Source organism: Takifugu rubripes, chromosome 21 (assembly GCF_901000725.2).
Source record: "Takifugu rubripes chromosome 21, fTakRub1.2, whole genome shotgun sequence".
NCBI classification, from domain to species: domain Eukaryota; kingdom Metazoa; phylum Chordata; class Actinopteri; order Tetraodontiformes; family Tetraodontidae; genus Takifugu; species Takifugu rubripes.
The window spans coordinates 18,591,588-18,605,823 of record NC_042305.1 but is presented as its reverse complement, the minus strand read 5'-3'; the positions used below and the strand labels follow the sequence as shown (position 1 = coordinate 18,605,823).

Sequence of the window (14,236 nt, the reverse complement as noted above, 5' to 3'; positions counted from 1 at the left end):
AAGGTTATTGATCAGTCCGTTCAATTTGCCGTTGACCACTCCGCGCCGTCTCTCTCTGTTCACGAGTCAATAGTGGAGGATTGAGACGGTGAACCCCCCCCCGCCCCCCGACCAAGCCCTCTTTAATCTCTGACTCATCTTGTCTAACGACACCAACACACACAGGACACTGCACATACACACAAAAGGAATGGCTCTCCCTGCCTGAACCCACACCTCTGATCCCAGCTACGATTTTGATTAGTCCTGAAGTGCTGCAAGGTCAGAGGAGCGCTGTGTGTATCTGGTGTTAGTTGATGCTGTCAGATAAAGGTCTTAAGCTCCGGCGGGGTGGTGCTTCCACAGTGGGTGGAGTTTTTCCTCCGGAGGCGATGACTAGTCTGAAACCCGTGTGTGTACGTGTGCTCTTGCATACTGCGTCTTGTTCCGTTTGGAAAGTCCAGAAGCAAGCGGAGCAGGTTAAAGTAGAGATGTAAAGACGTGCAGGCTGTGTGTGCTCATGAATGTGTTGTTTCTCCACATGCCAAGCAAAAAGAAGCTGATTTTAAGATAACTTGTGAACATTTATTGACAGCGTCACATTGGGCTTCAATCAATGGTTTCACCGTCTGCCTGGCAGACCACATTTTTGCACTACTTGGTTATATAATCTTCCCCTTTTATTCTTGCATCACAAGGTATTTACACATAGGTCCCAAATATGGTGTTGCTATAAATGAATCAGGAAAAATAGCATATGAATATAATAACATTCCATCTGAAGGGAACTGGGCTGAGAAGAGGAGGGTTCTCAGTCCCAGTTATATCTATTCAACAAATGCAATAGACGTCAAAGTCTGTCTGGTAAGATTTAATGTATAGGCTGATCAACTGATTGTACTTTTGTGATTAACATTTAATAGTACAAATTTAATTTGCTTGCACCTTTTGGATTAATATCTCTGTCTTCTTCTCACATCCAGTTTATTTCTAAGGAGCAGACTCGGGGCTGCAACTGTTGCCTGTGCTTAGAGAGAGGGAGATAATTATTCTTTTTCTGACGCGGATATATTTGGATGAAAAATGCATACAGCTGGGACTTGAAGCATCTTATCAGAAGGTTAACGCTTCCCCACGGTTGTCTGCGTCTCCAAAGGGAAGCCGTTCCTTCGGTGGCGGCAGTGTGGGACCGCTTTCCTGCTGTTTTGTTTGGGTGTTTTCAACACGGTGGTGACCCATCGTTGGCCCAGCGTGTTGTTTATCCAAAGTTCGCTTTCAATCAAGAAAGAAGCCAGCTGCTGCTTGTGTGGTATCCTGCTCATCATGTCCCCAGCAACCATCTGACAGCCAACGCTCACCAGAATTCCATGAGGACACACTTACTTACTTACTTTAAATATTCATCCCACTAAATATGTGTCTCATTACGCCCACTGATGTATGTACGCAGTGTTCCAGGAGAGACCACTGTCCCCCCCCCCCGGGGTGTCACAGGTGAACAGCCGGACTTTGAGCGTACAGCAACAAAAGAAACTCGATTAACCTTCGTCAGTTTAACATGAAAACAATCTCACAATCCTGAAACTCCTGAAGGATGAGAGAGATTCATCTTCGAGGTGCAGCAATTACATCCAACTCTGTAAGGTGAAGCCACGTGCACGTGCACATGGACCCCGGCCATGTTGGGCGTACACGTGTGAGCCACCCGTCTTTTTTGACAGGCATGGGGAACACACAGAGTGTTTTTATGGTCTGGTTCAGATGTACTTTTTTCATGCTGGACATCTTCTCACATCTTCTCATTGAGATTAAGAATTCTTCTGCAGTTTTCATCTCGGTGCTCACTGTTTATCCTCACGTGCACCAGTGTCACTCATTTAAAAAGACACACCGTTAACTCAAACACACTTCTGTGGCCTGAGTGCTGCCTGGGAAAGTGATAGCAGGAGAAAAGAAGCTCTGGAGAGGGAGTTATCTCTTCAGATGTCATTGAGGCGCCTCTTTTCTCTCCCTCTCCTTCCCTCTATCATTTTCTTCCTCTTTCTTCCCCTCTCTGTCTCCCACTCTGTTGTTCCCACTTGCTCTGTCAAATCATGCTTTCCTCCAGTGGTATACAGACAGTCCAAGGACAAAGTCAAGATATGCTGGCTGAAATGGACTGTCCGTCAGTGTGGGGGTTTTCGGTGTGAAAGATTGAGTCTTTGAATCGGTTCTTCCCTCACCTTGGCACATGGGACCCTCTTCCTTCTTCATCCTGATGCTGAAGTGCACACTTGCTCAAACAAAATACATTTTCCAGGCTGCCGCCTGTGCACTCAGTGTGGTTATCAGTATGGTTTTAATAATAAATAATACATTTCCATGAAGATCTTAAATATTCACTTTTGTAGTGCAACCACCAGCCCATATTATTAAGTCATGCAGCCTGACAATGTGGCCTTGGGTCATCTGACTAAAGTAGACTAAGGCAGATGGCCCCGGGGTCTGTGGCCATGAGGTGCACATAAACATTCTGTACACATGCACATGCACTCAAGAAGCGAACAAAGATGTCTGACCACGCGTGTTTGTGAAGCATTTCGCTGGGCCTCACAATGTCAGATGGCTGTTTAAGGGGGAAGACTTTAGAATTTAGGTTAGAATTTAGTTTAAGTTACAATTATATTAGCCTTTTAGTTATGATATTTGTTGTAAAGGGTAGGGCCTTGGAAATACATTATGTCAATGGAATACAGCACAAAGAAAGGCTTACGTGTGTGTGTGTGTGTGCGCGTGTGTGTGTGTGTGTGTGTGTGTGTGTGTGTTGCTGGAGCACTTTCAAACAAACAGGGGAAATCCTCCTCATCTCGACTTGTCCATCACAAACCTTCTCACTGTCTCGGTGCTCATAGAACCCTGGAAACCCTCCCTTGATGGCATCAGCTCAGGAGATAAAACACACACAAGCAGACACAGACAAGCCTCTTGGCTCCAGCCAGGTTCCCCTGACGCAGGGACACACGCAGACGGGAAGTTTTAGGAGAGGTTTGTGTCAGTTTGCATCTCTTAGAGCACTTCAGGCCTGACCCTCTCTTGACCAGACGGCTTCCTCCTCCTGCTTCTCTCCATAAACAACCACATCCCTGAACCGAAGGCCTGCTGAAACCGCATCCAATAACATCACTCATGCGTTGATGTAAAGTAGAAAGTATAATATAGGGAGACAGTGTGTGTGTGTGTGTGTGTGTGTGTGTATTTACTCCCTGATTGCAGAGATAGCAGATCTTCATCATCAGGGGAGCCCAGTTAACCAGTCCCCTCGGCAGCATTGTCTTATTACATTCACATTGTCTGTCCTCAAATACAGCAGCCATGAATGTACACACACACACACACACACACACACACACACACACACACACACATACAGTGAGGCATGTTCACTGATCTTGTTGAGTGTGTGTCAACTCCATTAGCACATTCCCAGATAGGGCCAGAGCCCTCTTATCTGTGGCGACCCATTAATTACACTTTGTTCCCTTAAGTGATCTATTTCAGACCTGCTCCACCCTCAACACCCTCTCGCTGCTATCTCCACCCTTGGCCTGCTCCTCCCCCATCTGACCTCTCATCTATCCTGCTCTCTCTTCTCTCCACCGTTTTATTCTTTCATCCCTCCAACTCACATCTCCCTGTCCCAAAGTGTGTGTGTGTGCGTGTGTGTGTGTGTGTGCGTTACAATAAATGCGATCACAAGGTCGTGTAACATGTAGCTCTAGACAATCGTACTGTAGCAAGTGTATATGTGCATCTGTGTGATGGCAAAAATGGTACCACACACACACACACACACACACACTCTTTTCAAAAGCTGTGCTTCTTTTCTGTTCCTGCTTTTGGGTGTTTGAACTGTAGCAGTTGACTGAATCCAGAATCAACAGTCCATTGTCTGATAGTTTGCAGCTTTTGGCCATTTCAGATCAAAAGTCAAACTTTGGGTAAACTGGCACTTTTTTTACAGGCTTTTCAGTCACTGGAGAGTTTGAGGTTAAACGTTGGACACAGCAGCCTTTGCCACCACATCTTTACTCTTGTTGCTAATAATAGACCTTAGCATTTAAGGAATTACCCCCGTGAAGATGAGCCCATTTGTGTATAGGAATTAACAAAATTAACCAAAGTATTTGCATAAACATTGTTTAAGATTATTTCCACCCTTTATAATTGTTGTATGGAGTTCCTCACCTTTAAGGTTTCTTTTCTGATTGACTAGGTTGGACAGGTTATTGAGCCAATAAGAGCGCACGTTACATCACCGCTCATGGGTACTAACTATTCAAATAGCAAAACTGTGATACGCTGAGGCATCGGCACTGGAACACACCATGCTGACTTGCCTCAGAGGTTCCCAACGAAGCCAGATGGCCAATCATTTCATTTTAGTTTAAAGGGTTTTATTCTTCCAGGTGCAGCGGGGCCTCTCGGTCCTCCACCACCTCTTTTGTGAGTGATTTGTGTCTGATATTGCAGTTGTGTGTGTGTGTCTGTGTGTGTGTGTGTGTGTGTGTGTGCGTGCTGGTCCTCATTGTGTTGAAGTGGAGCAGAGGTTTGTGTGTGAGAACAGCGGTGTATAGTGAGCGCGGTGGCGAGTGTGTTGGTTGGCTCTAAGGATTTACATAAAAACTTGATGTCCATGTGCGGTTGTGTGTTAACATGTTCACTAACACACCCACACGTGCACTTGCACCATTTCCACCATTATCTTCGGCAAGGTTGCCTGTCGTGCCTCCCCCAGCACCCAAGTGTCATGATCTGTGTGTGCGTGCGTGTGCGTGCGCCTGTGCCCGTGTGAGTGCATGTATACACATGCATGCAGTGGCTTCACTAATGGACAGTCTTTGTAGGGGCCTCTCTTTTCAGCCATGCTGCTTTTCAGACACATTGTGCCTGGGCATAGAAACAGAAGCTCTCCATTGCCCTTCAATAGGCCAAAAACAAAACCGTGTCAGGCGAGCTAGCAGCCCCAGAGTGTTTGCCATTTAAGTCCTGACCAATGGTGGTGCAGATGGGACAAAGGGCCGGGCCAGGGGAGGAGGTCTGCACTGTTTACAGTGCTAATGTCTGGGTGGCACTTCCAACACGAGCCCTCCATATTCAGACATGTGTACCCTCAGCGAGTCAGAGAGGCAGGCAAAGTTTGCCCGTCTGTGTGTGCACACCTTTTGAGCATCATTGCATGTTATCAGCGATACGGGAACGTGTCAGACGGTAGAGGCAGGAGAGGGCTCTGAGGGTTCTGTCTGATTGTGATTGTGTTTTTTCTACGTATCGATGAGCAGCTAGCTCGACCTTGTTGCCATTGTCGCCTTTACTGTTAAGACTGACGGATTAGTCTCTGTCATTTTAAGTTTTCTTTTCCTTTAAGTCCTCTTAACTCATTGATGTGTAGTTTGAGTATGTTTTCCCAAACCAATTGAAAAAGGTGTCTTTGAGGAATGTCACATGACGCTGTGTCTCCTCTTCTTTCCAAGTGATTTCATGGAGGAGACTGAAACAACTGCAATTGAAAGGTGCTGCCATAGACGAGGGTGTGTTTGGGCTTTTGATTTCTACCAAGACAAGAGGGACATAGGTATCAAATAGCCTGTGCCGTCCTTGGACCAGGGTTATCTTGTAAATACTCTGTTCCAAGTCTATAAAAGCAGGGGTCCTTCATAATGGCCAAGGCCACTTATTCACGTTAAAATAAAAAAGCACTAAGTGCAGTTCCCTTGTCTAGGATGGAAGGCAGCAAGTGGGAAGATGAAGGGAGGGAGCTGAAGGAGACACAGAAAGTATAAAAAGGAGTTTGTGTCAAGTCCTTGTCCCAGGGTTTTCACTGGAAGTGCTGTATGGATATGTAAAGCAGCTCATGCTGGATGATAATTTAAATGAGTTAATGCAAAATTCTGCCTTCTCTGGGCTTTCGCTCACCTCAGTTCCTTTACGTCTCTCTTCTGTTTGCATTTTATAGTAAATTCAGAGTCCCCTCAGCGGCCCCTGTAGCGAGCAATTCAGGGTCCTCATTTCTGAGTGTATAATGAGTTCTGCCTTGTTTTTGTCTGACAACACACAGTAATAAGCAAAGTAATTAAAAGCAGTGTGAGGGAGGTAAGGGGGGAAAGCAGCCGGAGCTTTTGTGATGAGCATTAAAAATGAATTTCACTGGCGATGCGGCAGCGGCATTAGCAGTTCTGTGGAACGAGCTCTGTTTTGAATACTTTTTCTCTTTAATTCTTTTTTTTCTTTCTGATGCGCCTGTCTCTCCCCATGGTGTAAAAACGTAACACCGCATTGATTTTATTAAAAATGAAAAGCAGGTGGCAGAACGCTGTAATTTTATCTGATACACCAACAGAGATGTCTTCACTCTGAGTGGAAATTGAGTGGTGACTGTAGAGGGACATAAATTTCGATTTAATTAGCTTTTTGACTGAGGACAGAGGACAGAGTTGTTCTGGCAGCGTGGCTGAGCGATCGTCCCCCTGCCCAGATTCTCTCTGACCTTGTCTCTGATGCAACACATCCTATCACCTTCAGCAGATAGCCATGTGGGACTAAAGGACATTCTTGACCTTTACTCATGGTGCAAGCTAGATGACAACAGGCATAAATGACTGTCTCTCTCTCTCACTCTCACACACACACACACACACTGAGCACTCTCTTGTACACATGCCACAGAAAAATCATCTAATATCAGAGAGCCTAAGCAACGGAAATCCGATCGCCTGACAACCAGGATGCAGATAGCGATTCCCCACCGCTGATCCATGCAACAGATAGTTTCCACAAGCAGCAAACAAGCTAAGGTTACAGCCAGCCAGCGCGCACGTCACAACCGCGCGGCTCTGCCTCATTTTGAGATAAAACAAAAGCTTAGATTACCATTGATTAAAAACAAGAAAAGATAAGCCAGCGCGTTGTTTTGATGAAAGTTTTTGACGGGAGGATAGAGAATTTGCTTGCTTTTGCATATGAAGTAATAAGTGTATCCATCATGTTAGGTAGTCAGGTTCCGTAATTTTTGCTTCATGATTATGTCATTGTTGATCTCCGTTTTAATGAAGCTTATTAAATGTTTAACCCAATGTCAACATATTTGATGAAGCACTTATAATTATGAGAAAAAAATCAGCCAGCACAAAGAAAAGTAACATCACTTTGCATTTCCCTTGCCTCAGTCTTCTTAATAATTTGAATATGTATTTGATTGATGATAAATGAAGTAAAGAGAAATGGCCTCCGTCACATCAAGTGTAATTACGAATCACACAAAAAAGTTTGATTCAAATAAAATAGGCCATTTGTACACAAGCAATTAACTGGTTGCGGCTTTAAATAATGTAGCCCAGATGGAACCTAATTATAGGTCGGCATGCTTTGATTCAGGCTTTCTGTCGGAGTATCACTCGGGGCGTCACTTTAGCTTTTCAGTCACCTAGCATTTGTTTTGAAATTTGTGACAATCAGAGCCGATTACCATTTGTAACAGCATGCAGCGTTTGGTGCGGGGGGGGGGGGGAAGAAAGCATGGCCCTCAGCTATGAAGGAGTTTCCTTGTTTCCTTTTGCACAGCTCAAAACTCTCCTCCCCTGTTCCCTTAACTCACAAATGTTGTGTGTGTGTGTTTAGTTGGAGGGTACTGTGGGCTGTGTGTTAGAATGTGTGACTGTGTGCTATCCATGCGTAGACACAAGCGTGTGCACGCCTGCGTGCGTGCGTGTGTGTGTTTGTCGTCGTCTTGTACCAGCGCAGAGTCAGATCAAACAGTCAGTCAATTACCTTGAGAGGGCTCCAGTGGCTGTGACAGAGTGGAGGAGGCTAAATATCCAGGATCAAATACTCTCCTCTGCCTGTCACATAATGAGGCAGCCTCACCAGGCTTCGCCTGCACACACGGGATTTCTGAGACCCAAGGCAGGCGCGAGGCGCCAAGGCTGGAGGTTCGCCACGACCTGCACCCGGGAGCGTGCAAGCGGAGCTTCCACCCTTGACTTCGTTGCTACACCTGCACTTTGTCGTAATGAAGTTGGGCGTCTGTGTGCGTGTCTGCTTCCTCACCTCGAGGTTGTAGCCGCCATCGGTCCCACTGGCAGAAACCCATCGCTGTTAAACTCGCCATTGTCTCGTGTTAATTCTAAACATTGTGACGTTTTTGTCAGTATTTCCCACAACAATAGTTATAGAGCTCCCAGTAACACCATGATCGTGTTTACAATGAATGAGGACATTATTGCATTTACCATAAACTTTATTAGATTAATGCAATCATAATGATCTTGTTAGAATTAGCACATGCGGCTTAATTGATTCACAGTTCATCCAAGAAAGTGCTCGTGTTAAAAGACAGGCTTTATTTCCAAAGTCTGATCAATAAGCCAGTCATATCAACTACTAAACGAAAACGGCAGCGTTCGCTGTCTGTTTCAGCCTGTTTGAACAATACATGAAATCAATCGGTTCATGAAATAAAAAAGTCTCAGCTGAAAAACTTTTTCATTAAGAGACAGAAATTGCGGACAAAGTGCTGCTCATTGGCAGCGTTTATGGATCACTTTACATCCGGGATCCTGCCAGATGACACCGCATCGATCCTTACATCTTTTTAAAGATATTACTTTGATTGTGGGATAGTCGGGGGGTAATTCTCTCTCCTCCTGCCCTCCCTCGACCAGCCCTTAGTGCTGGTCATCGGGGTTCCTCCTCTAACTCAGCCGCCGTACCGTCCGCTTTGACAACATCCATTAGGTCCGACACACTTTGGCTATTAAAGCAGAGTGGACATACGCTGTTAAGGCCTATTGAAGCCATGTGGGAGCAGTTTTGTCTGTGTGTTGTTGGGGGGGGGGGGCTCCACCATATAGAGCGGGCGGAGCCTCCCAACAGAGTCATTGGAGGGGCACAGGCTCATTTGCATATTGGCACAGAGACGCCCCCCTGGTGACCCCAAACTGCGATGGGATAGGTGGAGAGGCTGGCGCGCTCCGGAGAAGTTTCACCGCCAGTTCAGGTGAATGAGAGAGCGCTGCAGCATTGATCGCTTCTGGAGGAGATAAAAAAAAGGACAAAACAGGAGTAAAACCACTTGTGTGAGAGAGAGAGAGAGAGCGATGAGACGGAGAAAAATGGAGGAGGAGGAAAGAAGATCACGATGCTTCAAATTGGATATAAATGATAGATTAGAGGTGTGCCTGTGTCTTTGTTTCCAGGGGTGGATGTTATGGGGAGCTGGACACAGGTAACAGTCACTGACGGTGCTGCCTTATTGACTCCCATGATTGCAAGGCCAGTAAATTTTGACCCAAGGCGCCCATGTGGTCTGCTTGCTTTATAGCATACGGTCAGTGAGTTATCTCGGGGTGATCGAGATCCTCCTCGGATACCACACACAGGCCAAACACACCACCCGGCTCCCAAATCCACACCCACCCAAAGACCCCACACATACTTCAGGTCTGAGATTCATACACACACGTCTCTATTAACGCTCACACAGGCAGGGTCAATCTAATAAACTGGGGTCAGTGCAGTGGTCATCAGGGGCCTGTCTATGGTGGGAGAGCCGTTAAGGTGCTTCCTAATTGTTACCCCGAAGCCTTTTGCTCCAGCTTCTTATTTTTCCATGGAGATTGTTGCATATACACGGACAAGCGAAGAGGTAAGAGGAAGCCGGGGAAGCTGAAGTAAAGGAGCAGAGGAATTTTTAATGTCTTCCTGATTTGACTCATCCACAAGGGTCATGGATCCACAAGGCTCATTTCTGCTGGGGCCTGTTGTTTTCACGCTGCCCCGACTGATTCCAGATAATAAGCTTATCCTTTTATTTTAATCCCCTAGAGAAAATCGGAGGCAGTCATTTTAATTTCCTTATCGTAAAAACAAATGCAAGTCCCAGTAGCAATAAAAAAAAAAAGCAGCCTTAAGTGTGCAAATAAGGCTCCAGAAAGAAAAAGTCATTATTTTACGGCTTCATCCCCGCATCTGTAAACATGTAAATGTGTTTGGGGTTTTTCTCTGTTTTTAATTCCTCTGTCAAGGGACGAAACTCTTCGTGTCATCTCACAGCAGAACTATTCTCCCCCTGGGAAGCAAGAGGGCACCTCAATGTGGCTCCTCACATCCAGTTACAGTTGTGCTAAGCAGCTGAGCAGCGGCCCAGCGGCAGCAGACGCCCGCCATTATCTGCCAGCACCCTCGCTGAACAGTTAGCGAGCAGCAGCAACGATGAGTTGGACGACAGCTGCGACCCCCGTCTGTGCACATCACCAGCGCTCTGATGGGGACGGCCGATGTCGGGCGGCGGGCAAAACGTATGGAGCGCGCCGCCGCGTTGTAATGTATCCAAGCTTAAAAGCTAAGCGGCGATAGCGTGACTCTCGAGGCGGGCAGGAACCTGAAGCGCGTGTACCAGATTTCAAGCTCCGGAGTGACCTCCAACTTGGGAACTGACTCACCTGGAAGAGGTCAGAGGGAAACCCAGCACTGCTGCATCCCCTCCGCCACCCGCAGACCACTTGATACGCTCACTAGCCTCGGCAGCTTCTGTCTTGCCGCTCCTTAATCAGCCCTTTAGAATGAATGACTCCGCCGCTCCACTGCTTTCACTTAGTGGACCCATTGTGCCTGACTCCGGTTCTGTTGGAGGGCCTGAGATGGAGAGCAGGACATGCCGTGGTGTGCTCAGGTATCCGCTCGGAGGACATATTAAAGAGATCCCGTTGGACTGATAGGTCATAGGTTGTCAGGGCTCTCATGCATGTCTCGCGCAAGTCCATTTGGTGCATTGCATTGTGGGAAAAAGACAGGCTCCCCACCCTTACCGACTGTTTTTCTTGAATTTTGTGGCAGATTGTGATGAAATCTGTGGAAATTAACGTACCCTGTCACTAATACAACAGATTTCTACAAAATAGGTCATTTGTTCTGACTGTCTAATGTTCCTGAGGAACGGTTCTAACAGAAGCCTCCTTTGGGGTTTGGGTTAACAGGCAGGCGACATGATGGTGGCGTTTTGTAGGAAATGTTCTACACAGTCTGCCTGCAGGTCTGCTGCTGGGAAACATTGATTTCACCCACCTAGTTTACTAAATCATGAACAAAGACGGGGTAAACGCTTGACTTTATCTACAGAATAATAGTTCAGCTCATAAAACAGCCCACCATTTCACAAATCATCACTTCTTTGTTTCCTTTCTAATGTGGTTTTGTTAACATTAGCAAGTGCTGCTACACATACGTTCAGCGTGTTCTTTTGTTCATCTTCTTTTGGAACGTTGCACCCCTGTTTCTTCTGCCGTCAACCTCGCAGTTTGGACGTCTTCAACCCAACTCTCTGTCTTTGTCTTTTCCATTTAGGCACAGAGAGACACGAGCTGACCCCCTGGATGAGTTTCAACTCCATTTTCAGGTTCTTCAACGAGGTCCTGGAGTTGAAAGAGGACGACAAGGCGGAGGGGCCTTTCAGCGCCGTCACCACGCGCAGCGGCTCCCTCAAACCCAACCACCAGAACTTATAGGAGACAACCATGATGATATGGAGATGGGAGGAAAGAGGAATGGGAAGGGGCTGGAAAAAGAGGCTGGGTAGTCCTTTCTTCCTCCTGAGCCTCCCTCCATCTTCTCTCTGTGGTGCTCTCCCCTGGTGTCATATCTCCCCTCCAGCCCTTCCTGGTCTCGCCCACACACACACACACACACACACATCATTGCTGGTGACAGAAGGATGAGCGCGGGGTCGCGGTATACATAACCAATAACGTTTTTGCATTACTTTCTAGATGAGCGCAACTGTCAAAGCAATATGGCCCCAGCGTTAGCGCTTCCCCGTGGGCTGTGGCCTGGCTGCGGGTACGGGCCAGGCAGTGGAGATTAAGGCTGACAGGCGTGTGCACAATTGCACTGTGGTGCACCTCTAATTGTCCTGACATCAGCCTGAAACTGAGCTAAGCCCCCGCCTGCCCTCCAGTCTGCAGCGCTCCGTCTCCCCTCCGCCCGTCCCCTCCCGCGGTCCTAAAGCCTGAGTGCTTAACCTAAACTCAGCCTCCGGCTCTGCTATCTGCTAATGGTTCCGTATCATTTTAACCCTGATCTGTCTCCCCTCTGATTTTCTCTTTTAAGGCTTTATTCAGTTGATTTTTTATTTTTTTTTTATCACCGGGGGAACAGAAATGAGATTTTTTTTTCAATAAAAAGGGTGTTGTTTTTATGACCTTTTCACCATTTAGTCAGCTTTTAAACCTGACGTCCTTCATTCAGCTTTGTCTTAACCTGGGTGAAAAACACTCTTTCTTTTTTAATGCAATTTCTCCTCCACACATTCACAATGTTTGATTTTGTACTATTAAGCCAATACTCTCAGTGCTTTGTTTTACTTTGCATTATCTGCACAATACAAACTGTAGAGTCCATCTCGTGTTTATTATCATTCTTTCCTTTTTTTTTCCTTTTTCTGTGATATCCTTGATATTGATGCCTCGGGGTGATCGAATGTGATAAAACTAAAACAAGCACAACCTATGCTGAATATGGAAAATTCCGGCCACTGTGCATATTGTAAATTACTTAAAGTCAGCCTAAGAACGGCTTTGAGGGATATCTCATTTTAACAGGAGCCAGAAGTCAGCTCACAACACTCATAAAGCCTCAATATATCGCCTTACACATGTCAGGAAATCCAAGATTTCAATATTATTCTAAGCTTGAATGATGTTTCCTCAGATGTTCGAGAAATGTAACACATCTACCCCCCCCCCCCCCCTTCCTTCTGCCTCCACCAAAGTTTTATTTTTCTATTTTTTTTTCTCCTTGTGTGCTTAAAAGTGACAAAATCTGCTCGCTGCTCAGCTGCACGTAATCTTCCGACGTGACACAAATGTGATATTTCTCCCACAGAGCTGCTGTTTTATAAATCACTCAACAGGGCTTATTGGAATCCATTTCTAACTCGATCTGAATGGACAATCTTATGAACACACGTGTGTTTTTTTGAAACTTGAGATATTTACCATGTTTTAACTTAAGAACCTGCCCGTCCTCTCCCCCTTCTTTGCTGTGGTTTAAGGCTTTTGTGGATTATCTCTCTGCTGTAATGAGACACTGTGGCTGATGGTTTGCAGGCCTAATTTCCTTTTAATTTGATTCACATCTCCCCAGGTTTCGGCAAAGAAGTTAGCTTATTATGTTATTTGATGAGTTTCGTTTTGAGATACCACTGCTCATCTTTCTGCTTTTCAGCTCCAATCAGTTCATTTTTCACTCTATAATTTGTGTTTTGTTGCCTTAGGAATCAACAAGGCTCTGTTCATAGTTTTTGCTAATTTCCACAGTCATATTCTGAAAGGAGCTGAAGCTAAGAGCAGTCGGGATCCACAGAACAGAACAGGAGATGTGTTTTTTGCCAGTTGCCCTTGACAGTGTTCTGTTTTGCCGATGAGTTTTTATCATTTATTATTGTAAGTGTGGTTGTTTAACACCTTTAGTGTTCGTTCAGAGAAATGTGCGCTGCCACGTTAAATTTGTTCTTTTATTTTCTTCCTCTGAGCCCTTTTGGTCTCCCCTTTACTGTTACTGCTTTTAGCAATCGGACGCAAATAAAAAGTATGTTTTGTAACTTACGTACCACAGATTTATGTGCTATTTCTATTTGCTAATTGCCATTTGCTTGATTCCCATAAGAGAATGAAGCAGGAAGTGACCCCAAAGTGATGCTGGAGAAGGAAAAAGGAGTACGGCTCATAAACACAAGAGGAATTAGTTTTTAGATGTCTTTTGAGTTAAGGGATTAGACCTCAATAAGAAATATAAAAACAATTAGGACGTCTAGGGCAACACGTGAACGCCAGCAGATTATTCTTTCAAATGGGGATTAGATGGTGGTTTTAAGAAGTGTGCCACAAGAAAACAAACCATAAACAGTAATTCTCTTCTCTTTTTGGTCATTTATTTTGTGCAACGTCTCCCCCCAAACTCAGCAAGGTTTTACAACATCATTTGTTTCACACGGTGAAACCGATCAGGTCATTAAACAGCCCCCCTTCAATAAATCTTAGAAATCTTTTCCAGTAACCCCCGAACAACAAGTGGAACCAAGGAGAGAGCCTCTCGCACCGTGTCGGGCCGCTAATTAGAGAAGTACGCGGAGCAGATAAATCGACTTACTTCCCACCCAAAAATGAGACGTGTTATTTACAGTTTGAATTTTTAAGTCCCGTTTGTGTCTGACAGCACCGACGAGGCG

The 14,236-nt window shown here is 45.6% G+C and overlaps 1 protein-coding gene across 3 annotated transcripts in view; it reads left to right on the top strand.

The window, feature by feature from the left end:
• The window catches only part of arb2a (ARB2 cotranscriptional regulator A), a 111,884-nt gene extending 98,274 nt beyond the window's left edge, over positions 1-13,610 (top strand). For all 3 annotated transcript variants that reach the window (XM_029829802.1, XM_003975248.3, XM_011616064.2), the window contains one exon: positions 11,356-13,610. In XM_029829802.1, coding sequence (XP_029685662.1) covers positions 11,356-11,516 — 161 coding nt within the window. In that variant the 3' untranslated portion in view covers positions 11,517-13,610. The remainder of the gene's footprint in view (positions 1-11,355) is intronic.
• Positions 13,611-14,236: the final 626 nt, after the last annotated feature.